Below are 23,679 nucleotides of genomic sequence, written 5' to 3'. Positions count from 1 at the left end.
GACCATCCCCGTTAGCTTCCTGAATGAAATATCAATAATTCCTTAAAGTAATATACAAGTACAAGTAAACTGAAGTAATGCAATCAGTTATCATTACCACTTAAAAGGATCAAAGCTCACTGCACAAACAATACAAAAAATAAATTATATGATACTGGTGTTAAATAACATACCTCTACCCTGTTTGATCCACAGGTGTAAAGATTCACAACAGCAAGGACGAAGGCCAAAGTTAAAGGTGTTCATAAAAGTAAGGTTGCTTAGGTTAGCTTCGGGGGCAAACATTGTACCCATCTTAAGTGTACTAATTATTAGATTCAATAGGATATATTATATATTCAATCAGCATAACATGGAAAGCTGCAGGTTCCATTCTACTTTTCAAAGACCTCTGGCCTATTACAGCTATAATTTGCTTCAGTGGCTACTCACTTCGCTTTCTCCTAGATTCTTTGAGATCTTCGCAGAGTTTGTTAAACTCAGGATCCAGTTCAGCAGCAACTATTGCATGTGCAGTATCCTTGAGTGTGCAGGCTCTGTGTCGAATTATGCGATCTACAAAAACAAACACCAAGCAGTTATCCTTGCGCAAAGCAAACTGCATTTTAAACATTCTTGTCTGGAATTAAAAGTTTCTCTATTCTTGCCAGGCAAGTGATTTGCACAGATTGAGCTCAATGACAGAAATTTTCTGATCAATTTAAACAAAATACTACTTTGGAATAGTATTGTGCCATCAAGGCACAAAAGCACTAAACATAGGATTATCGTGTTCTTTAATTTGAAGGGTACAATCAAGGCATCAAGACACACAGTAGTACTGGATATGATTTCTCGCTATTAGTTTGATGATTTTTGAAGTGCAACCCAGAACATCTTTGGCATAGTTTTAACAAAATCAGATGAGTTTGATTCTATTCAAACATTTTAAAACACCCCAGAAGTTACAGGGTAGTGCAATGGAGCAGCAGTCTGATGTTCCAATATATGGTGCTGTTGAGTACTCATCTATGCTGTCCAGGGATGGGGATGCAGGGGGTGGGGGGAAAGAGAGGAAAATTACCCTAGCTTGAGGTCCCTCAGCCCCTTAAAAGGCAGGCTCAAGAGTACTTTTTCCAAAGACCTGGGTGCAGATTACCTGACAATCTTCTTGGGTAGAAGTATAGTGTAGCTTAGAAGGAAATAAAAAATTAATAGGGGGAGATTCGTGGCAGGGAAATAAAACAAAGGTAACTTAAATTCCTGACACCTCAGCTCTTTCTACTGAAAATACTAAAATTCAGCTGCTCAAAATGAAATATTCAGATAGCTGTATTTTGAATCACATCTTTAGTTAAAATGAAAACACCACATTTTTAAAAATAATATAATGCATTACTCTGATATGAACAGATAGAACCATGGGTGGAATCCAGTAGTAAGGGACTCTGGCTACAAATCAATTATTAGTCAACTTGAAACAAGTCACATTTACTGTTTAGCTCCAAATTACTTTCCAGCAGGTGACTTCTTCTCTCACAGTAACTGAATTTCTTTATGAATTAATCCATCGCTGAATGTTACTTGCTATAGGTCATTAGCAACATCAACTGCTGTTACTTATATAGCTCAAAGCAAGAGGTACCTGCGGCAATATTTCAGTGAAATCCAAAATTTGTTTGAGGTTAAAGTCTGTTATGTTACATTGAACTAAACTGGGCAAAATATATACTGGTCTTAATATCCTCCAAAAAAAAGGAATGGTCATTTAAAATTGAATTCTTCGCTTTCTTTTCCATCCCACTTTGACACTGTTTCAAAGTGAATTTTTGCATTCAAGGGGAGTATTTTGGTGTTGGGGAATGGAATACTTTCCATTTTGGGTGCCCAGTATTATCAAACACTCCCAAGTCATGCACAACATGGTCCACTCCTTCTACCTTTTTATAACAATGCACCAAAATCTCAACCTCAGAAGAGCAATCCTTAATGTAATTTTTTTCCATTTCCCTACACCAGCCAACCTGAACTCTGGGTGAGACTGTTAGTTTTGTACCATCTGTTACCAAATTATCAGCACAAAAGGAACTTAGGTTATTTAAATTCATCTCATGTAATACCCTTACAGCCAGCAGAGAAAACCTGCTTCCCATCAGTGAGAAGGATTTGAATCCAGATCGCAGGCAGTAACCCACTGTGCTACCCTCTTTTTCTATACTCTTATGGTTAGTTAACAGACTTTTATCAGCAACTCCACAATAGCATTCACACATGGGGCCCGATATTAGGAGGGCGGCAGGTTGGCAGCGAGGGTAACGCGCCCAGTGAAATCAGGGTGCTCCGCACGCAATCGCAGCTTGATTGAAGGTACTTACCTTTGCTTCCGGGTTTCGCGCTGGAAAGCTGCGCAGCGGGCGGACTGCGCATGCGCAGCATAGGCTGTCAGCTGGAGGAGCCCTATTTAAAAGGGCAGTCTTCCACCGACTGATGCTGAAGAAAATAGGCAAAATTACAGCATGGAGCAGCCCAGGGGGAAGGCTGCTCCCAGGTTTAATGATGCCTCACTCCAGGTATTATTGGATGGGGTGAAGAGGAGAGGGAGGACAGAGATCTTCTCCCCGGCGGGCAGGAGGATGTGACCTGCCTCTGCCACCAAGGCCTGGCTCGAGGTGGCAGAGGAGGTCACCAGCACCACCAACATATCATGCACCTGCATAAAGTTCAGGAGGCGCTTCAATGATCTAAGTAGGTCAGCCAAAGTGAGTACACTTACTCATTCCCCTACACTCCGTCTGCCACATCACCGCCCCCACCCCACATCTCCTTCTGCACTGCCAACACTACTCTGTCACATCACCCCTCACACCCTCTCAAAGCTCATCCTCATCTTACCTGCACTTACTCACCTCGCCAGTATTCATCCCGCCACTACCACTCAACCCAATCCTCATACAATCTCATGGCTCTATCTCATACTCACCCTCTCATGCATCTCTTTCATGGTCAGCCTCACTCAACCTGCCACTACCTGTGCTGCAGCTACAGGGCATGCATCACATATGTGCAGTTGAAAGTGTAAGGCAAACGTGTCGTGAGCATAAAGGGGATGCACAAGGGTGTTTGAGGGTTTGTCATGGTTTTTAAACTCACATTACATATTATATTGTCACCACTACTGCCACCTCTTTGCGAATCTTGTCTGGTTTGTGCAATAATGCCCTTTCCTGAGGATCACTATGAAGACCCACAACTGATGCCACCCATTGTGTCACTGCAGGGCTCTTTTGTGCAGACGACTGAGAGACGTCGGCGATGTCCCTGGTGGTATCCTGGAAGGATGCGAAGGAGAAGTTGTTGAGGGCAGTGGTGACTTTGACAGTGACAGATAAGAAGATGGTGCTCGGGCCAGCCGGGAGCAGCTCAGCATGAAGGAGGCTGCAGATATCCACAACTACATGTCGAGTGACTCTGAGCACTGCTGCTCAGAGAGGTCCAGGAAGCTGAGCCTCGGTCTGTAGACCCTGTGGCGAGGGTAGTGCCCTCTGCGACGCATCTCTCTCTGCTGTTGCCCTCCCTCCTGCTGTGCAGGTGGATGTGTCACAGCACTGTGTTGTGGGGCTCCACGTGTCAGAGGTGGACGGCGTGGCCGGCGAGGCTGGTGATGCTGCTCATCCTCCGAGGTCATGACTGCAGCTACGGCGGCCCCCATCCAGAAGATGTATGTTTGAGGGGTCCGCAAGGTAGGTAAATGTGTCTGGACACCAGGGTAAGTGTGCAAGTTTGTGAATTTTATTGTTAGTAGGAGGGTGGTGGAGGCCAAACTTTGTCCAAAGTGACAGAGTGGCCTCCTGCAATGAGTGAGGGTCTCCCCCCCCCCACACCTGTCAAATGGACTTTTGCAGCTGCCACAGGCTGATGGCTGCAACACGTCCATTTCAACTGGGAGTGTTTCCCCCCAGTATGGGAAACAGTCCCAGTTGACTTGAAAATCCCACCCCTCCTAAAATATCAGGTCTGTAAACAACCTGAAGTACCTGTGTAAATACTTTAAGTGGCATCCCACCAGCTTTAATTGCTGGCAGAAGTCCCGCATGCGGGGGCTGCGTGCTCATGTAAGCGCGTCACTGGGGAACCCGGAAGTGGGCGGGTTGGAGCCGGGCTCTGGACCCGCCCCGGGAATCCCCGATTTTCAGAGCCCCCCCCCCCACCCCGCCACGAATGCACCCACTCAGGGGTGCGAAAAATCGAGACCACAGTGTTTGTTTGCTTATAGTTGGGTTGATGAGGTTTTAAGACATGATCAGAGTAAGAATATTTATTTCTTGCAGTCAAAATGAGGTTTGTTAGTTAATTTGCGACTCACGACTGAGGTGTATGTTTTAAATCCCATCTTACCTCCAGGAACTTTATCAGGATTATATTCAAGAGCATTGCTACAGATGAGGTTAATATCTATCAGGAAATCCTTCACGGTTTCATATTTGTGGTTGTCAATTTTCATCATCATCGTTGATAAATCCATTGGTTGTTTGACGACTTCCAAATAGTCAGAAACCTACAAATTTTTTTTTTTAAAAGAGTAAGTGGAGTTCAAAAAAACTGAACTAATAAAAGGAGCAAATACATGTGAATTTTTAACATTAAAAAAACAGAATACGGGACAATGTTCTGCAGTATTAATGGAGGCTCATTGAAGAGTTCTCTTTAAAAACCAGCACTGACTATCGTGGAATCCTTGACGAACTGAGTCATGAATTATATTTACCAGCTCCGATTCAAAATCATTTGGGTTTTTGCAATTTTTATATGTTGTTTGAAATCACCTATTAAAATATCTCTTCTGTTCTCACTTATCCTCCCTAAATCTTCATAGAACAAGCTCTTCCTTATGTTGACTGATTGTGTTAGCTTTGTTTTTTTCTTCATTATTTCTAACCAGAGTAGCTCATTGTGTCATTTGAGTTGATCCTAATGTATTTGGCTTTTAAGGCTCCAATATTATTTTTCCCTATGTTGTTTACCTTTCAGTGGATGACCACCACTGGATCCCTTCCAGTCCATTTCAGTATCCAGTCTAATTGATCCTCAATTATGTACTGTTCTAGCTCCAGGTAGACATCTCATCCTGTTGTTTTTAATGACACACACGGCGATTCACTTGCCTGAGCAGAGTCTCCTGTGACTACTATCTGAGTTGCTGACAAACTTTAATCTAGCTAACTTCTATAGCTTGCTAGCTAACTTGTTTCCTTCTGGATTGTTGACAGTGCCTGCCAACTGCTGATTATTGTAACTTCAAGTAGCTTTGCAGGCTTTCTTACTTTTGTATTTTAAAGACTTGCAAACCAACTTTAATCCAGCCAGTATCTCCATTCTCTTGGTTGCTCTCAGCATTTGACTCCGTTTCGTGGCAACCCTGTCCCTGTCTCATTCTTCAACTCTGATCCCTAATGATCCCTCGGTCCAATACTAACCCAGCCATTTAGCTAATGTGTGATGATTCACACTTCGTACTATCCACTAAATTTTGTACTTTTGTCTGCCCTTGCAAGTTCCTGTACCTTCCTCTCTAAAGCTATAACCCTTTCCTTAAAGGCTTTTAACAAATAAATTTTGCATCTCTTCACCAGTCAAGCATAACTCATAGCTCCCATCTTACTTTTACTACTTTCAGCTGCTCCCCTATTAATTTTAATTCTATCAATTGCCCCTTTTAATATTACTTCTCCAGTGCTCCCTATTTCATTCTCTCTCTTTTGGGTGCCCCCTTTTACCATTGTCGCATGTTCCTTTTTAATTTTAACTTTTGACTTTCCCACAGGTGGTCCTTTTTAACTTTTAATTCCCTTGGTTGGACAGTGATCATTTTAGCTTAACTCAGGTGGTTCCCTTCAACTTGCACTTGTCACATAGGCTCCCTTTTAATTTAGCATCTTTCAATTGTACTTGTGAGCCATCCAAGGTGGATATCCAACCAAGTTCATTCTTGTCCTCACTTGACATTCACGCAAAGTCCCTATCCATCAGGGATTACTAGATGGTGATCGGGAGCAGGACCCAGGCTGATTTTCTTCATAATCCCCCACCCTCCTTGCTGCTAGCTGTAGTGCCACTGCTAAGATCTAACAAGTCAGCAAAGGTGGGATGATCTTGGTTTATATGGCTCATTATTACATCACAAAGTGCATTTACCCTTTGTTTTGACTCCCAATATGTATCAGTCAATTTTTAAAAGGGTCCTCTGGCAGAACTCTCTCCTACATCAGCAGTTATGAATGAGGAAATTTAAAAGCTACCTTAACTTACCTCTTCAATATCCACAGGTTTACTAAAGATATTAAAACGTTTGTCAGTGGCGAGTCTTTTGGTAATATCCCTGAGAAATAGTCGAAGTTCCCGAAAGGTATTTTCTTCCTGTTCTTCCATCCGTTTTATTTCTTCCTCTGACAGTTGTTTTGGTACAGGAGGCAATGCTGGTGGAAGGACTTCCAAGGCAAGTAAAGCTGAAAAAAGATTCAATAATGGCAAAATGTAACTTTTCTATATAAAGTTTATTTACAATGTAAATTTAAAAGATATATTATTTTACATTTTAAAATTTATATCCATTGTTTTTCTCCCATGATTATCTTTAGAAGCTAACATTAGCCAACTTCTATTAAATGCCATGTTTTGAAATAGTATGTGAATCATTTCAACTTCTCTAAGTTAAGATTGTAGATTTTTTTTGCTGGACCTATGAACACTACGAACGGCAATATATGTCTAAGTTAGGATAGTGTGTGACCTAAAGGTGATGATATTCCCATACAATCACTGTCTTCATCCTTCTATGATGTGGAGATGCCGGTGATGGACTGGGGTTGACAATTGTAAACAATTTTACAACACCAAGTTATAGTCCAACGATTTTTATTTGAAATCTACAAGCTTTCGGAGGCTTCCTCCTTCCTCAGGTAAATGAGGAAGCCTCCGAAAGCTTGTAGATTTCAAATAAAAATCGTTGGACTATAACTTGGTGTTGTAAAATTGTTTACAATTCATCCTTCTAGTATACACTGCAGCCACAGTACAGCAATGGTGGAGGGGGTGGATGTTTAGGCTAGTGAACGAGGTGCTGATCATGCGGGCTGCTTTGTTCCGGATGGTGTTGAGCTTCTTGAGTGTTGTTGCAGCTGCACCCATCCAGGCCAGTGGACAGTATTCCATCACACTCCTGACTTGTGCCGGAAAGGGCTTTTGGGAGTCAGGTGAGCCACTTGCCACAGAACAACATGGCTCTAACCTGCTCTAGTAGCCACAGCAGCTGTGTGTGGCTGGTCCAGTTGAGTTTCTGGTCAATGGTGACCCCAGGATGTTGATGGTGGGAGACCCGATGATGATAATGCCATTGAATTTCAATGGGAGGTGGTTAACTTATATCTTGTTGGAAATGGCTGTTGCCTGGCATGAGTCTTGTATTGTCTGGTATCCAATACCAGAATCCCAAAGCATCTCAGAGCCAAAACATACCATTTTGAATTTGATGTGCCAGATAGACTTGCCCTCAGACTAACTGTGTTGATCCATTCATCCTGTAACTGGGTCTCCCATCAGTATATGGAAACATCAGTCACCAGTGTTAACTGAGCAGATCTTCCACGTAGCAAAATCCCCTGAAGGACACTATTCCCAGAATTGGTATCTCAGATCCAGAGCCAAGGACTAGCCAATCTCAACTAGTGGGAATAAAGATGGTCTGTAGCAAGACCAAGCACAGTGTGCATTCAACTAGAGATCTCACAAACAGTTCAGCATCAGGGATGACAAAGACAGCTGCAGCACACAGAGAAACCATTCCATTTATGATTTGTGAACACCTGCAAGGAAGAGAAACCAATCTGAATGGCTGCAAATCAGAGTGGCGGCAAAAAAAAAGACTGCTTGAAACAAGACAAGACTTCTAATAATGTCTAAAGAATGCATGCAGTTGACAAAGACAAATTGCTAGTCTGTGAAAACTACTTGCTGGATGGCGACCTGAGCAGTTTCTCAACAGCAAGCTCTTATGAGCCAATTGTCTATGGGCAGATGTACAAGTAACGCATTACGAGAAGCAGTTCAATAACTGATGGGTATTGTGTGAAAACCTGGGGAATTAAGAAAGATTGAAGAGGAACACTCTGTATTTTGAAAGTTGGAACCCTAAAAATTGAACCCAACATAACTATTCAGCAAGATGAAATTTAGTGTCCTTTTACATATAATGCAGCCAGCCAATCTCCTAGGCACACTGCCTAAATACTCTGCAGCAGTGTTATCTTGACCTGTTCCTTCCAGAACAACTTGTTCATAGCTGCCAGATCAAGAATTGAACAGTATCCTTCCTACTTTTTGGAACTATGTAGTATCATCAATAGAAACTAACCCATTACTGACCTGGAGTGACCCACTCAAATGCTGCTGATAACATAAAACTATTTTGGCTGCCAGTGTAGCCACAACAAAGATCACTCAGGTGATAGGATCTGGCGTCAATGCTCAAACTAAGGCTTCCACTCAAAAATATACAGAATACATATAGCTCATGAGCTTCAAGACCCAAGGTAGTCAGGTTTCTATCTCACACAACCACAAAGTCTCAAGCAGCTGTCCATCTGAATCCCTTGTGCGTTTTGGAGGAAAGAGGTAGGTTGGGCTGGACTTGCTCCAAAGCACTGTCAACAGCTGGAACCATGTAGTTTGGTTCCAAGACAAAGGCCTCCCTCATACAATCCTCTGTTTGTGGAGTTGATGACAAGGGGTCATCAATTTAAAATGCTCACAAAGGAGAATGTAAAAGATCCCATGCCACTATTTCAAAGAAGCCATGATGTGGAGATGCCGGTGATGGACTGGGGTGGACAAATGTACGGAGTCGTACAACACCAGGTTATAGTCCAACAGCTTTATTTGAAATCACAAGCTTTCGGAGCTTTGCTCCTTCGTCAGGTGAGTGAAGGGTTCCATAAAGGCACCGCATATATAGTCAGAGAACAATGCCTGGTGATTACAGATAATCTTTCCAACAGATAATCTATCACACCTCGGCAGAGAGATAATCACAGCAATCAAAGGAGTGGATGTTGTTCAGACAGGTTAGTCAGGGACACATTACATCCAAGAATACTGAATACACAAGGGGTCAGATAACAAAGACAGAGAGAGAGTGAGGAGAGAAGCAAGGAGAAATTTCTTTACACTGGAGCATGGAATGCTCTGCCACAGGGATTAGCTGAAGCATCTTTTGAAGGAAAAACTGGATAAATATTTGAAGCAGAGGAAGATATAGGGCTACGTGGAGAGAGCAGGGCAGTGGGATTAGTTTTGAATTGCTCTCGCAGCGAGCCAACAGACACAGTGGGCGGAGTGAACTTCAATAGCTCTCTGTTACTTATGGTGCCCTGTCCAAAACTACAAACTGACGACTACTGCAGCCTGCGCCTGAACTGTACATAGAGTGGCTAGTCCCAGGATTGGAAGTTGTGATCCTGGGTGCCAAATCACAAATAACACTTATAGTCCTACAAAGCTCTTCAGTCCCTTTGTCTCAAAGTGTATCTGGTCCAAATAGAGGAGGTTAGGACAGATCCCATGAAGAACAAAGACAGCAGACTTTTGAGAGATCTGCGCAAAGGTTCAACTCCCTGTGGAATGGACTTAAACATATCAAATAATTTCACCATCTCACCCTGCAACTGTTAAGTAAAGGCCTTCAATAAGTTATAGTCTTCCTTTTCTGCTTGGAAAGACTTAAGATTCCTAATTTTCTTGGCTAAATCCGCAAGGGAAGATCAGTTGTGAGGCCCGCTCTACCAGCCACGAGCATACAAGTGAAGATGTTACGAGTCAATTCTTTGATATAGGAGCTACCACTACTTAGGGGAGGGTGTGGGGGGGGGGGGGGGCAACTCAGGTTCCTGCTTCTATTCTGGGAGTTGGAAGTCTGGGAACCTGGATATCCCCAAGGATTTCAAGGCAATGTTCAGAGGAGGCCCCAACAAGGTGAAATGGGAAACAGACCTATAGTATACAGGCAAATACATGCTTGCCCCATCAATACAGTGCTCACCTTCAGAAAAAAACAGTAGGGTTCCCAAAGACTGAGTACAGTGCCAATACCAATGGCGAAAATTAGCCCTCATCCCATGTTGTAATCACCCGATCCTGAGAGTGATTGGCTAATGAAAGACTCAGCAGCAGTCTGAGGTGCATTGGGGAAACTTACCCATGTTGATAGGCAGTGGTATAGTCAGCATCTTGATGTCAGATGGCACCAGAGGACTTGTTCTTTTCCAGGATACTGTCTTGGTACCAGAGGGTTATCTGATGTTTCAGATCAAAAAGGAAGTGACTGGCAAAGAACTTTAGCTGGCTCAGTTGATTCTGGTGCTAAGGTGGATTTCTGTTTATGGGCAGTTGGAGAAGATTGCATCAACTGGGTCTATCTGGAGGAAATGCAGTCAATCTTGAGCAGTGCCAATGTGAAAAGAGGGCTATGTTGGTGGGAGTTACATGTAGCTTAGAATTTCTTTTGATGTGCCTTGGTGCCAGTTGATACAGGAAAAACTGATGCCTCACAATGGGATTAGCTGCTTTATACCATGCAGCTTTGGGGTTGGTCACACGGATGTTGTAACATAAAATGTCTTAAGGGGAGGCCATTCCAAAATTCTCATCCTTGTTTTCAAATCCTTCCATGGCCTCGCGCCACACCCAGTCCCCCATCTCTGTAACCTCCTCCAACCCTCAGAGATCTCTGCATTCCTCCAATTATTGCATCTTGGACAGCCTTGATTTTAATTGCACCACCACTGGCTGCCATGCTTTCAGCTGCCTAGGTCCCAAGCTCTGGAATTCCAACCCTAAGCTTCTCCGCCTCTCTGTCCTTCTCTAAGACATTCCTTAAAACCTACCTCTTTGACCAAGCTTTTGATCACCTGCCCTAAAATCTCCTTACGTGGCTTGGTATCAAATTTTGTTTGATAATCACTCCTGTGAAGCGCCTTGGGATGTTTTACTACGTTAAAGGCACTATATAAATACAAGTTGTTGTTGATCTAAATCCTCGTCAAAAATGGCCTGCTACCAACTATCCAGCGATGTGTGAAGAATGCAATAATTATATGGTGATACACTCATTATTGAGTATACACTACTACTGTAGTCTGATCTTTAGTTGTATCATTTCTACTTTGGTCATGGTATTACATCAAATGTAATTTGAGCACCTTGATAAACGCATCATTTGTTTTTCTCTGTCATTAGCTCTTACCAGCTTTTTTCTTCCTTGGTGGAGGTTTTGCTGCTTGATTTAATATCAAATCTTCAAAAAACTTTGTTCTTTCATCTTCATCAGGTCTCTGTAAATCTATAACTTCCCCATGATTGATTTCAAAAATGTACTTAACCTTAATATTAAGGAAAAAAGAAAATCCATTAGAAATAATATCCCCCCTTATAGTTCAAACAGAGCAGATTATTAGTACAACGAATAAAGTATCATAGTAGGTACAGCACAGGAGGCAGCCATGCAACCCATCATGCCTGTGCTGGCTCTTTGAAGGAGATATCCAATTAGTCCCATTCCCCTGCTCTCTCCCCATAGCCCTGTAATTTTTTTCCCTTCAAGTATTTATCCAATTCCCTTTTGAAAGTTACAATAGAATCTGCTCCACCAACCTTTCAGGCAGTGTATTCCAGATCATTACAATTTGCTGTCTAAAAAAAACGTTTCCTCATGTCGCCTCTGGCTCTTTCGTCAATCACCTTAAATTTGTATCCTCTGGTTACCGACCCTTCTGCCACCGGAAACAGTTTATCCTTACTTACTCTGTCAAAACTGTTCATGGTTTTGAACACCTCTATCAAATCTCCCCTTAATCTTCTATGTTCTAAGGAGAACAACCCCAGCTTCTCCAGTCTCTCCGCATAACTAAAGTCTCTCATCCCTGGTACCATTCTAGTAAATCTCTTCTGCGCCCTCCCTGAGGCCTTGAAATCCTTCCTGAAGTGAGGTGCCTAGAACTGAACACAATACTCCAGCTGAGGCCTAACTAGTGTTTTATAAAGGTTTAGCATAACTTCCTTGCTTTTGTACTCTATTAATAAAGCCCAGGATCCCATATTTTTTTTTTTTAAAACAGCCTTCTCAACTTGTCCTGCCATCTTCAAAGATATGTGTATGTGCACCTCCAGGTCTCTCTGTTCCTGCACCCTCTTTAAAATTGTACTATTTAGTTAATATTGCCTCTCCTCATTCTTTCTACCAAAATGCATCACTTCACACTTCTCTGCATTAAATTTCATCTGCCATGTGTCTGCCCATTTCACCAGTCTGTCCATGTCTTCCTGAAGACTGTTACTATCCTCCACATTGGTTACTACATTTGAGTTTCGTGTCATCTGCAAACTTTGAAATTATACCCTCTATACCCAAGTCCAGGTCATTAATATATATCAAAAAGAGCAGTGGTCCTAATACTGACCGCTGGGGAAGACCACTGTATACTTCCCTCCAGTCTGAAAAACAACTGTTCACCACTACTCTCTGCTTTCTGTCTTAGCCAATTTTGTATCCACACTGCCACTGTCCCTTTAATCCCACAGGCTTTAATTTTGCTAACAAGTCTATTATGTAGTACTTTATCAAATGCCTTTTGAAAGTCCCTATACACAATTTCAACTGCACGACCCTCATCAACCCTCCCCATTACTTCATCAGAGAACTCAATCAAGTTAGTCGAACACGATTTTCCTTTAACAAATCCATGCTGACTTTCATTTATTAGCCCATACTTATCCAAGTGCCAATTAATTTTGTCCTGGATTATTGTCTCAAAGTTTCCCCACCACTGAAGTTAGGCTGACTGGCCTGTAATTGCTGGGTTTATCTCTCTCTCCTTTTTTGAACAGGGGTGTAACATTTGCAATCCTCCAGTCCTCCGGCACCGTCCCCATATCTAAGGAGGGTTGGAAGATTGTGTCCAGAGTCTCTGCAATTTCTACCCTTACTTCCCATCTGGACCGGGTGACTTTTCTACTTTGAGTATTGCCAATCTTTTTACGTACCTCCTCTTAATCTATTTTTATCCTATCCAATATCGCTACTACCTTCTCCTTTACTGCTACAATGGCAGCATCCTCTTCTCTAGTGAGGACGGATGCAAAGTATTCATTTAGTACTCATCCCAGTATAAGATGTGTCATTACAAAAGAATAGGCAGGTTAATAGAGCAAACCTAGCAAAATGAAATTCAAGTTTCAAATTCATGCACATTTGTTGTACATCACCTTTAATATGTGCATACATCATGGTATTGCACATATTTGTTTTGACATTCAGAACTGCTGCTGAATAGCTGAATTCATAATAAATGTGCATATTTTGAAACATTAGGCTTAATAGTAACCATGGAAATTAGGTGTGAATAAGTGACAATAATCAATAGTACTGGCATAAAGAGCAACTTATATTCTTGTGGGCTGAGTACTTTGAACTGACGATATCAATTGTAAATAATTTAGCTTCACAAAATTTTAAAAATAAGTGTGCATTGCTCCTTTTTTAACGCTCAGTCACGTACCAGAATCTCAGATATGAGGATTTTTTTTAAATGGTTCTCTTAATACTGTGCTTATATTTGAAGCTATATTTGTATGAAAGCACTGCCATTACTTTCAGATTGCATCACAATATAAACAAACTGGCTTCAAACTGGTATTGTTATACAGGACACCCAAATACTGATGGCTTGTTTCATTGTGAAACCATGAAAATTATCACTGAGCGCGCATATGTGAACTACAGCATCCCATCCCATCTTGAAGATGTGTAGTTGGGTAGCAGTACATGAAATAAACTCAGGCACTAAGGGACTACATAGCGGCTGGTACTTTCCTGAACAGAAATATTCTTGATGTCCTTATTGCTTGTACTCTCATCCACCCTTCTCTATAAGAATTGAGCAATTCACTCAAAGAAAATCCCCAGCTCTGTATATCTTGATTTTACTTTACAATATTTAATATAAACATTTACAGATGTTAGATGTGCAGATTTATCATACAACACTGTTTATACAAATATGTAATTTAGTGAAGTTCATAACCTACCTCATCTGGCAGCTCAACGTATGTTGTTTCAGAGGTAGCCAATATTAAAATAGGGGAAAAGGATGGTATGTCCTGAAGTAGAGTCAGGAATGTAGCTCTCACTGTATCACTGACTGCATCCCACCACTCTCTAACGTGAGGCATATAAACTACACTTGGTACTGTCCGACGTGCCTCACGGAAAACCTAGAGAAAGAGGGAGGGAAAGAAAATGAGGGGGGTGCGAAGAGACAGGGAAAGGGGTGGGGGGAGGGGGAAGAGAGACGGGACAGGGAAGGGGGAATAATGGGACATAGACAGGGAAAGGGGGGGAGGGGTGTCATAGACAGGGAAAGGGGGGGAGGGGTGTCATAGACAGGGAAAGGGGGGAGGGGTGTCATAGACAGGGAAAGGGGGGAGGGGTGTCAGACAGGGAAAGGGGGGAGGGGTGTCATAGACAGGGAAAGGGGGGAGGGGTGTCAGACAGGGAAAGGGGGGAGGGGTGTCAGACAGGGAAAGGGGGGAGGGGTGTCAGACAGGGAAAGGGGGGAGGGGTGTCATAGACAGGGAAAGGGGGGAGGGGTGTCAGACAGGGAAAGGGGGGAGGGGTGTCAGACAGGGAAAGGGGGGAGGGGTGTCATAGACAGGGAAAGGGGGGAGGGGTGTCATAGACAGGGAAAGGGGGGAGGGGTGTCATAGACAGGGAAAGGGGGAAAAAGTGGTTTAGAATTTTCAACACTTAGTTTAAAAAGACAACTAAAAAGCTATCCAAATGAATCACATGGATTCATAGATTTTCTCACTTCCTTCATCCTCACCTGCGCACACGACTCCTCCGGCGTTTTGGCACTAACAGAGTACAATGCTGGCAGATCTAACCGATGCACAGAGAATTTCTCAAGTGAATGCAGCAAAGCAGGGGCAAGATGTGAACTTTGACCAGATCCTTTGTTTCCACAAAGAAGTAACCGAGGACGATGGGATGTTGGCTGGTGATGTGCAGACCTGCAAAAAGAAATCTTAGACTGAGTATTTACCAATTCAAACCTGGGTTTGTTATCGTATTTAAATTTATAGCCTGTAGACCATTTAAACACTCTAACAGTGCTATAAAATTCCCCACATCTTCAGAACTCCACATTATTCACAACAGCAACTCTAACTTTTCAGATGAATGAAGATGGAATAACTCCACATTTTTAGGCTATCAAAAAAAAAGCTAAATATTTAAACCTTTCAGTAACGAGGATGCATTTCCTTACAACAGTGCTTGGGACCATAACCAAGATATAGGGCCTTTAGCATACTAACTTAGAATGTTAATTTTCTTTGGTGGGAGTAGAATATTAATTATCTTTGTGCTCAAATACACTTTGCTCCTACAATCTCCCACACAGCAAATTTGTGATGTCCGCCACATCACTGGGTGCATGTACCAAATTGTTTAATAAAAATGCTAAGTGAAAAAAAAATTAGTAACAGGCCATCATACTCTTAAAACAAAACTAAAATATTCCAATAATAGTTTACAACAGTGGTATGCTGGTACTTTTCTTTGTTAAATTATTGTTACCCAACAATGTAGTATAGCAGTTAAGAGTCTATCTGATTCAATTATAGAGGCTATATTGAAGCAAGGTCCTTAGAGGCAACAAGAAAAAAAATCTGAGGAAAGCTCCATGCAACAAAAATTCCAGTCAAAAGTATAATACTGAAGGATGCATTTTTAAAAAACTCATTCAAAAGTCTTCTGTGGCTGCTTTAACAATTTTTCCTCAGTTTTCAGCTTTTTAGCGGCACCTCTAGAACTGATTGTTAAGATAGAACAGAAACTTCACAGCAATCTTAAAACAAACTTTAAAAATCTGAAGAACTAGCATTACTAAACGCTAAATTTTACTTTCAACAGTGAATATATAGTTTGAAAAGCTGAAACCTTCCAGAGGATGGCAACATACAACAGTGATTTTTTTTTAGGAAAATCAGTTAACATACTCCAGTAATTCATAGATGATTAGATATGTAGTTGTTCTGAACAGTTAAATAAACCTTTAAAAGCAGTACACATCCGGTTAGGTTAGATGAACATTCCAACAGGTACAAGTTTTGATTAGCTCCAAGTATCATTTTTGAGTCACTGCAAAACTGCTGTACTAAATACAGACAATAACAATATAGATTTTGGAATATTCACTACCTAATCTGCTGTGATGAAACCAACAGAATGAAGTTCAGGGTTGCCAAAAAGTTTTGAGTACAGAGTAAGTGCATCAATTTGGAATCCAGTACAATGTTTTCACTTTTGTCCCAATGTATTCCATTTTGTTGTAACAAACTTCTGGGTTTTTGTTTACACACAAACTATCTACACATTTATAATGATTGTGTCAGGGAAAGCAAAGTTACTACCGTTCATACTTAAAAAGTAGTCTGGTAATGTCAATTGTAAGTTCATACACAAATTCATAACTCTTTATTTTGAAGTCACGCATTTGTTTTAACCACATTAAATACATTCTGGTAGTTTCCAAGTCACCCAATAACAAAAAGAACCCAGAGTCTGGTAACAAAGTACTTTATTAAGATTAATCTTGCAATTTTTGAATTGTTGAGATGAGACATTGCTGTTCTAATGTCACATGTTCCCAGCATTCTTGTTTTGGAAAGGAACCAAGATGTTGAAAATCAAAGTAAGCTTTTGAATTACAAAGCAATATATTGAAGAACAAACTTGCATTTATATAGCACCTTTAACAACCTCAGGACATCCTAAAGCGCTTCACAGCCAATGAAGTACTTTTGAAATGTAGTCACCGTTGTAATGTAGGGAAACACCAGAAGATCCCACAAACATCAATTAGATAAATGATCAGATAATGTTTCTTTTTAAAATGAAGTTGTTTGTGGGTTAAATGTTGGCCAGGACATCAGAAGAACGCCACTTGTCTTTTGAATGGTGCTATGGGATCTTTTATGTTCATTTGAGGGAATAGGTGGGACCTCAGTTTAACATCTCATCCGAAAAAGGAAGAGACAAAGGTGTTTGCAAATAACAACGGACAAGGTGATAAAAAGGTTCACAAGGATAAGCAGAGATCAGCAGAGATGAGGGAAGCCATTCAACCCATCTACCTCATCCTTCCATGGAAAACTATGGTATCCCATCACAGCATCTAACCACTTCTTCAATATTTCTAGTTTTGCTTATATATCTCTAGCCAGAAGACCATTTCAGATATTGCTTCCTGACATCTGTCCTGAACTTACCTTTCATCCATTTATGCCTATGTTCCCTTCTCGTGTAGTTGTGGTTTATGCTTTACGTTAGCTACTATTAAAACAAACAAACTACCTGGTTCAGTTTGCACAAGTCTCATAGTAAATGGGGAGTGAAATTAGTGAAGTTTCAACTGGCACTTTTGTTCAGTTGAGAAATTTGGAAGATATTTCTGCAAATTGGAACACTATTATTTAATAGAGAGTCATGAAATGTATTATTGACTGGTACCTTTGTTGCAGGGAAAGGCTTTCAAATATAATCCAGTCATTACTGCAATCGTTTTCAAATACAGCCTTAATATCTATATTGCAGAAATACATATAAACTTATGTGGTGCACTCCAATACAACAACTACTCATATTTATGTTGCACCTTTAACGTAGAAAAACACACCAAGGCGCTGCACAGAGGCGAAATCAGAAATAAATGGATGCTGAGCCAAAGAAGTAGATATTAGGAGCGGTGGCTAAAAGCTTGGTCAAAGAGGTGGGTTTTAAGATGGTCTTAAAGAAGGAGGTAAAGAAGTGAGCAGCTTAGGCAGGGAATTCCAGATTGAAGGCACAGCCGTCAATGGTGGGGCAAACAAAGGGGGAAAGTGCAAGTAGTAGAGGATGAAAAGGTGAAAAATTCAAAGAGAGGGAAAAAGATCAAGAAAGAAGCAATAAAGATCCTTCATAAAAGGAGTACATACCTGTTTTTACTTTATACATTAAGTTTTGAAATTTAATTTGTCGAAATGCATTTAATTGTGGCATATTTAAGATTTAAGGTACAAAGAGGCCCTTTTATTATACCCTTGACTTAAACAGAATAGAAGCTGTGAAAAATTAAACCTTTGGCTGACCAGATCCCTATTCTAAACAACACTGAGCATTAAGTAGTTCTTACAGAAAACGCATTTGGTTGACAAGCAGCCTTAGTTATTTTCCAACAAGTTAAAAAATCCATTAACATTTCTAAATTGCAGTCCATATCTTTCCCATTACCACTATGGAGTATTCTCATGCTGCAATGTTTTCACAATAGTTGCAATAATTTTTTTTGTAACTAGGAAATTTTCAAAACAATTTACTCTGCAAATTAGGTTGATTTAATAGTTGCTTAGTTAAATTTCATTAGCTGGAATGCTTTCTCAATGCAAAGTCATTACTCAATACACGACGCAAGCCCATGAACAAATGAACCAGCTCAATGCATTTAGCAGGTCTCAGATAGATGTTGTTATTCCAATGACAGATCAGGAGATCGACAAAGAAGTGGGCATCCATTGCCATCGATTACATGGAGGTTGGTTTGTTTACACTTGGGAATGCCGTTGACTGTTCAAGACATGCGTTTCTGCACTCAACTGCACTCTAATAAGGTAAAATGTCTTTTGGCAAATTAGCAAGCAATTCACAGAATATCTTGGGAGGGAAAAAAAAACTTGCTAAAATCAACAAGCATGGTATAATTACCAATTTTTGTCCCCTTCAACGCCATAGGATTTTTATCTATTTTACTACTGTACCAAAAACGAAGCAGAAATCAAACAAGCTTTTTACACAGGAGAATTTTTAATTACTATTGATTTGCTTTTAAATGTAATAAATATCCATCTGAAGCAATGACTTTCAGTATATTACACTAATGTCAGTACACTATGCAGTTACTCACGTGGAGAAGTGCATAAAGGGCTTATGTTTAGTAGCTGGTGGCTGTTTCTTTGGTGATCCCAATGAAGAATTACTGTCATAAATTGCTGGTTCAACCTCATCATCACTGTGGATGTAATCTTCCAGAATGTGGTTCATAGCATCTGACAAAGCAATCAAGCATAATGTAATGGAGCATGAACTCTATTTTAAGACTACTTAATAAAGCACGATACAGATAAAAATTGTAGTCTCAAATATTTACTCTTCAATAAACTTTTAGCCTTCTACGCAAGTTTTCAAAACGTTGGTGTTTACTCAATGGAGAAACCTAACACCATGATCATGTCAAGAAGGAATTCAAACTTTGTAAACCTCCTTTGTACTAATAGTTAGACTAAACAAGGTGTTATTATTTCTAGACTCAACTACCAGGTACTGTCAACTACTGGACTTACAAATTCTTCACCACCCAAAAAGCACAAGCACTGAGTTAACTTCAGGTCTCAATCATTGTCTTAGGCAAGTTTCTCTGTATTGTTAGCAAAATCTATGCATTAACAATTACAGATTTTTCAATTTTGACTAGTAACCTAAATGTATTAGCTTAAATTAGTTGAATTATTATGCAAGTTAAATACAGGTTGGGCAAATGGTGTACTTTAAGCAAAGTCCTAAAATAAACATTTGAAAAATATTTTAAATAATGAATATGTTAATCAAGTTTTGGAACAAAGAACAAATGTTAAAATGTCCCACAAATAGAAATAATATAACACAATAATAATTGCTTAGAAGTTCAAAACATTTTACTTTAAGGTTGGTACTTTTATTTTTGCTTTATTTTTTTAAAACTAAAGCAACAAGACAAACTTTTAAAGCAGCTTTTCCATGCCTGTTCACCACCTGACATGCAGCTGTTCTGGAAGCAAATTTAAAAATATACTATTTGGAGACTTTAATGATGTGCTCCCTGTATATTCACTTTGCAAAATAATACAGCTGTCACTTATTAGTGAACTACTGGAAACATGCTAACATTTTAATACTATACAAGCTTTAACTCACAAAATGGCTTATGTAAAAAAAAATGCTTAAGTTGCAAATTTTAAATAATAAAGTAAAAACTTACATTTAGAGAAAATTTTTCCTAGTCATTTGTAGTATTTCTGCTGAGGCATTTATTGCAATGTTACTAACATTTGTTCAGGGCTATAATCTCAAGTAGTCCCTTCCTTGAAGGTCACTCTTATGAAATCCCAATGCTCTTTACCATACATGTCTACACTGTGATTCTATGTACAACGAACTCCCGATTTCAAATGTGCCATTGTGGGCAGTTGTCAAGTGGAGCCCAGATATTCTCCACAGAAAGAGATGGGGGGAGAAACAACAGTACCAACTGTTATATTAAAATTATAGAGCATATAATTTTAACACTCCTTTCAGTTCTATGGTCATTGAGACAGAATTGGCTGTCATTGGAAATAAACTAGGCCCTGACTGAAATATTCTACAGCACTTTATTCATAAGAATGTATGTATAGAAAATATATTTATTCTGATCAGATATATGAACAGATCAAGACTCCCAAATTATTTTGGTTTACAATCAACACCTGCACAAGCAATGCCTAAGAAATTGTAAACTTTTGCAGAGCCCAGCCCCAGTGCAGTACACCAAACTGGAATATATTATTTCCACTTTGGAAAAAAAAACAAAATATATCCACACAAAAACACAACCATTAAAATAACTAGACCACAAATGGAAAATACAAATATTAGAAAACACTATATAGTATGTAAAAGGTAACTGATTTTTAAGTGAATTACAAAATAATCCAATCAAAAGGGTTCAGATGGCAAGAGTAAAGTTTAAGCAGTTTAAAAATGTCATCTGAATCCCAAGGTTGGGTTAGTGACTTGAATTTCCCGAGAAGTATTGGTTATAGCTCACAATCTAAACACGACGGTGAGTTCTCTTTAACTCTAACGTCTTTTTTGCAGCATAGTGGCATAGCATCGCAGCCTGCTTCACTGATGCTGAGGTATTCTAATACCATTTGAAGATGAAAGTAGCACAATTAAGAGTTCACATAACCACCTCAGAATATTTGAAAATGAAAATACTCAAGCCCTTGTCAGGTAGATTCTGTTAAATTAATTGTATAATTAATTTTATGATGCAGGAATTATGCCTGGAGGTATGATATGGGAGGTATATTTGGAAGCATATTGGACCACACGACTGCTCATGTAGTATTACTGGCATATTTTTCCACCAAAAAAAGGAATCTTCACCATTTTCTCCAGTACTCCAAATCATTAATATTTCATACAGTAGTGTGCAGTTAAAGTAATAATGTAATTACTTTGTACTGTCATTTTATGGAACATCATGATGGTCCCTCTTCACAAAACAGTATACTAGTTATACTATTAATACAGCAGTTATAAAACAGCAGTTATAAAGTATACAATTTAAATACAGACCATCTTTGTTGTCATTCTGTGTCTGCTCGGCATGGGGAAAAACCTTGTACAAAGCAATTAGAATTCCAGTAAAGACATTTTCCAGCAGAGGTCTAATGATGTGCGATAGTGCTTCTCCTGGAGAGGTCACAGCTCGTTGTGAAGCAGGCACAATGTTCTGCATGGCAAGATAGAAGTCCTGTGCACTTATAACAATAGACGAGACATCCAGCTGCAGCTTCTGACTAGTTGCATAAATCTGAGGATAGCGTCGGCGAAGGGCAAACAAGGCTGCTTCAGTGCAAAGTGCTTTAATATCAGCCCCACAGTATCCTTAAAAAATTAAAAATATTTTTAAAAATCAAAGCAATTCATCTATTTGACAACAAGATTACAGTAGTATCTGCACTAAAATGCAAAACAATTATTTTATTCAGAGAATGTGAATTAAATCTTTAGTGTTATTACTCAAAGTCGTGTTTCTAAATATTTTACAGCATGAACCTAGTGCAGCCTTTGTACAAAAATACTTCAACTTTAAGACAAATTAGGTCAGGGAGAAAAAAAAAAGAGGGTTTCAGAGTAACTTCAGCATTTCAAAAAGACCTCCTGGTCTCATAAATCATGTCTCTTTTACATAGCTCTCAGCAGTCAACACAAAGGCAACACCTGCAGAAATTTGCAGGTAATCTCATGCACAACCTTCAAGCAAAGAAACAGGGCACGGTATAGGGCAGGAAGAACTGCTACCTTAAAGTAAAAAAAAAAGAAAAAATGCAATGCCATAAATCCAATAAAACTGGAAATAGACAGTTGGTCTGTACACATCTAAAAAGAAAACTGATCGGTTAATTTTTTGCACAGACTGATTATCTGGTTTTAAGTTCTGAAGTATCTCCACCCAAACTACTAACATAGCTGTTCCCTATTTAGATGTTCATGGTCCCGCTATGCATTTCCCGCATTTATTGTTTTTGTTTTACCTTGTGGTAAAGTTCCTTTAATTAATCTAAGATTTGGAAAGGTTTGTTGAGTGGTCGATGTGATTAAACAGCAGCGTTTCAAAATGTTTTCCAATTTACAATCCAAACTCAATCGTTCAGTGTAGAATCATTTACCACAGCTACATTATTTACTCTAGCAAAACCCTCTAGGGGTTCTCAACTCACCTCACTATTAAAGAGAATACTATGATGTTATCTGTCTTATTTGTCTCAAGATTATTCACACCTAAATGGCAGCAACTTGCTGCTAAAATCTAAAAATAGCATGCACTTAATTCATAAACTGAAGAAAGAAACTTGTACTTTATAAGCCTATATCTGAATGCAGACAGATTGTGTGGATAAGTACACTGAGCAGCACCACAGATATGTATGGGATTCAGCTGCAGCACTAAATGCATTATACCAGAACTGAAGTGAAGCTTTGAAGGATGTGTTATACTATGGATGAATCTGTGGTCATACCAACATGACAGATAACAGCTACTCATTTTGTAATGCTTCCATTGTGCGGTTCTCGATACAGAGCCACTTGTCAAAATGTATGCCTTGAAGGCCATTTGAGCTGCTTTAATATTGATCTTCGGCTGCAGGCTCCCATAGCCTGGGTCGCCTGCAGCCAGCCAGACTGAGGGAGGCCAGTGACCAGGATGTCTTGTTTTGCCACTGGGTCTTAGCACCTGCCGCAAGTCTAACTCTGGCAATTAAGGATGGGCAGTAAATGCCAGCCTTGCTGTCACAAATGCTGAGCAAACAAAAAGCTCATTTCTAAAATTTCCATTAAAAGGCACTGTCAGCACAAAGAGCTTTAGCAGCTATATGATTTCATAAAGCCTGCTGTTGATATCATCATATTGCAGCATGACATCATTGATGCGATCATGATAATTCTTTGAATCAGACATCTGGTGTGCCATGACATCATCAACAGACAATGCACTTATGCTGCACATCTGCAGTAAGTCATTTGTCATAACCATTATACATGTGCAATTCACAGCCGCAGGTCGAGCGGGAGACCTGCAAAGCAAGTAAGTGTAAATTTAGGAGTGTGATGCTCTTAGACTGCTATCCCAAGACCTAAATGGGCCTTTGATGTCAGTAAATCGCCATTCCTTCATTGTCACTGAGTCAAAATCCTGAAACTCCCTAACTAACAGGGCCTTCACCACATAGACTGCGGCGGTTCAAGAA

General features: G+C 40.0%; 1 protein-coding gene across 2 annotated transcripts in view; it reads right to left on the bottom strand.

The window, feature by feature from the left end:
• Window positions 1-23,679, bottom strand: part of atad2b (ATPase family AAA domain containing 2B) — a 112,473-nt gene that overhangs the window by 29,516 nt on the left and 59,278 nt on the right. For both annotated transcript variants that reach the window (XM_067984317.1, XM_067984316.1), the window contains exons 16-23: window positions 21,503-21,814; window positions 19,029-19,170; window positions 14,910-15,096; window positions 14,113-14,298; window positions 11,273-11,408; window positions 6,286-6,482; window positions 4,375-4,534; window positions 433-555 (exon numbers count right to left, since the gene is read on the bottom strand). In XM_067984317.1, coding sequence (XP_067840418.1) covers window positions 433-555; window positions 4,375-4,534; window positions 6,286-6,482; window positions 11,273-11,408; window positions 14,113-14,298; window positions 14,910-15,096; window positions 19,029-19,170; window positions 21,503-21,814 — 1,443 coding nt within the window. The remainder of the gene's footprint in view (window positions 1-432; window positions 556-4,374; window positions 4,535-6,285; window positions 6,483-11,272; window positions 11,409-14,112; window positions 14,299-14,909; window positions 15,097-19,028; window positions 19,171-21,502; window positions 21,815-23,679) is intronic.

Source organism: Heptranchias perlo, chromosome 5 (genome assembly GCF_035084215.1).
Source record: "Heptranchias perlo isolate sHepPer1 chromosome 5, sHepPer1.hap1, whole genome shotgun sequence".
NCBI classification, from domain to species: Eukaryota; Metazoa; Chordata; class Chondrichthyes; order Hexanchiformes; family Hexanchidae; genus Heptranchias; species Heptranchias perlo.
The sequence above is the reverse complement of the archived record's forward strand: the minus strand, read 5'-3'. Positions and strand labels throughout refer to the sequence as shown.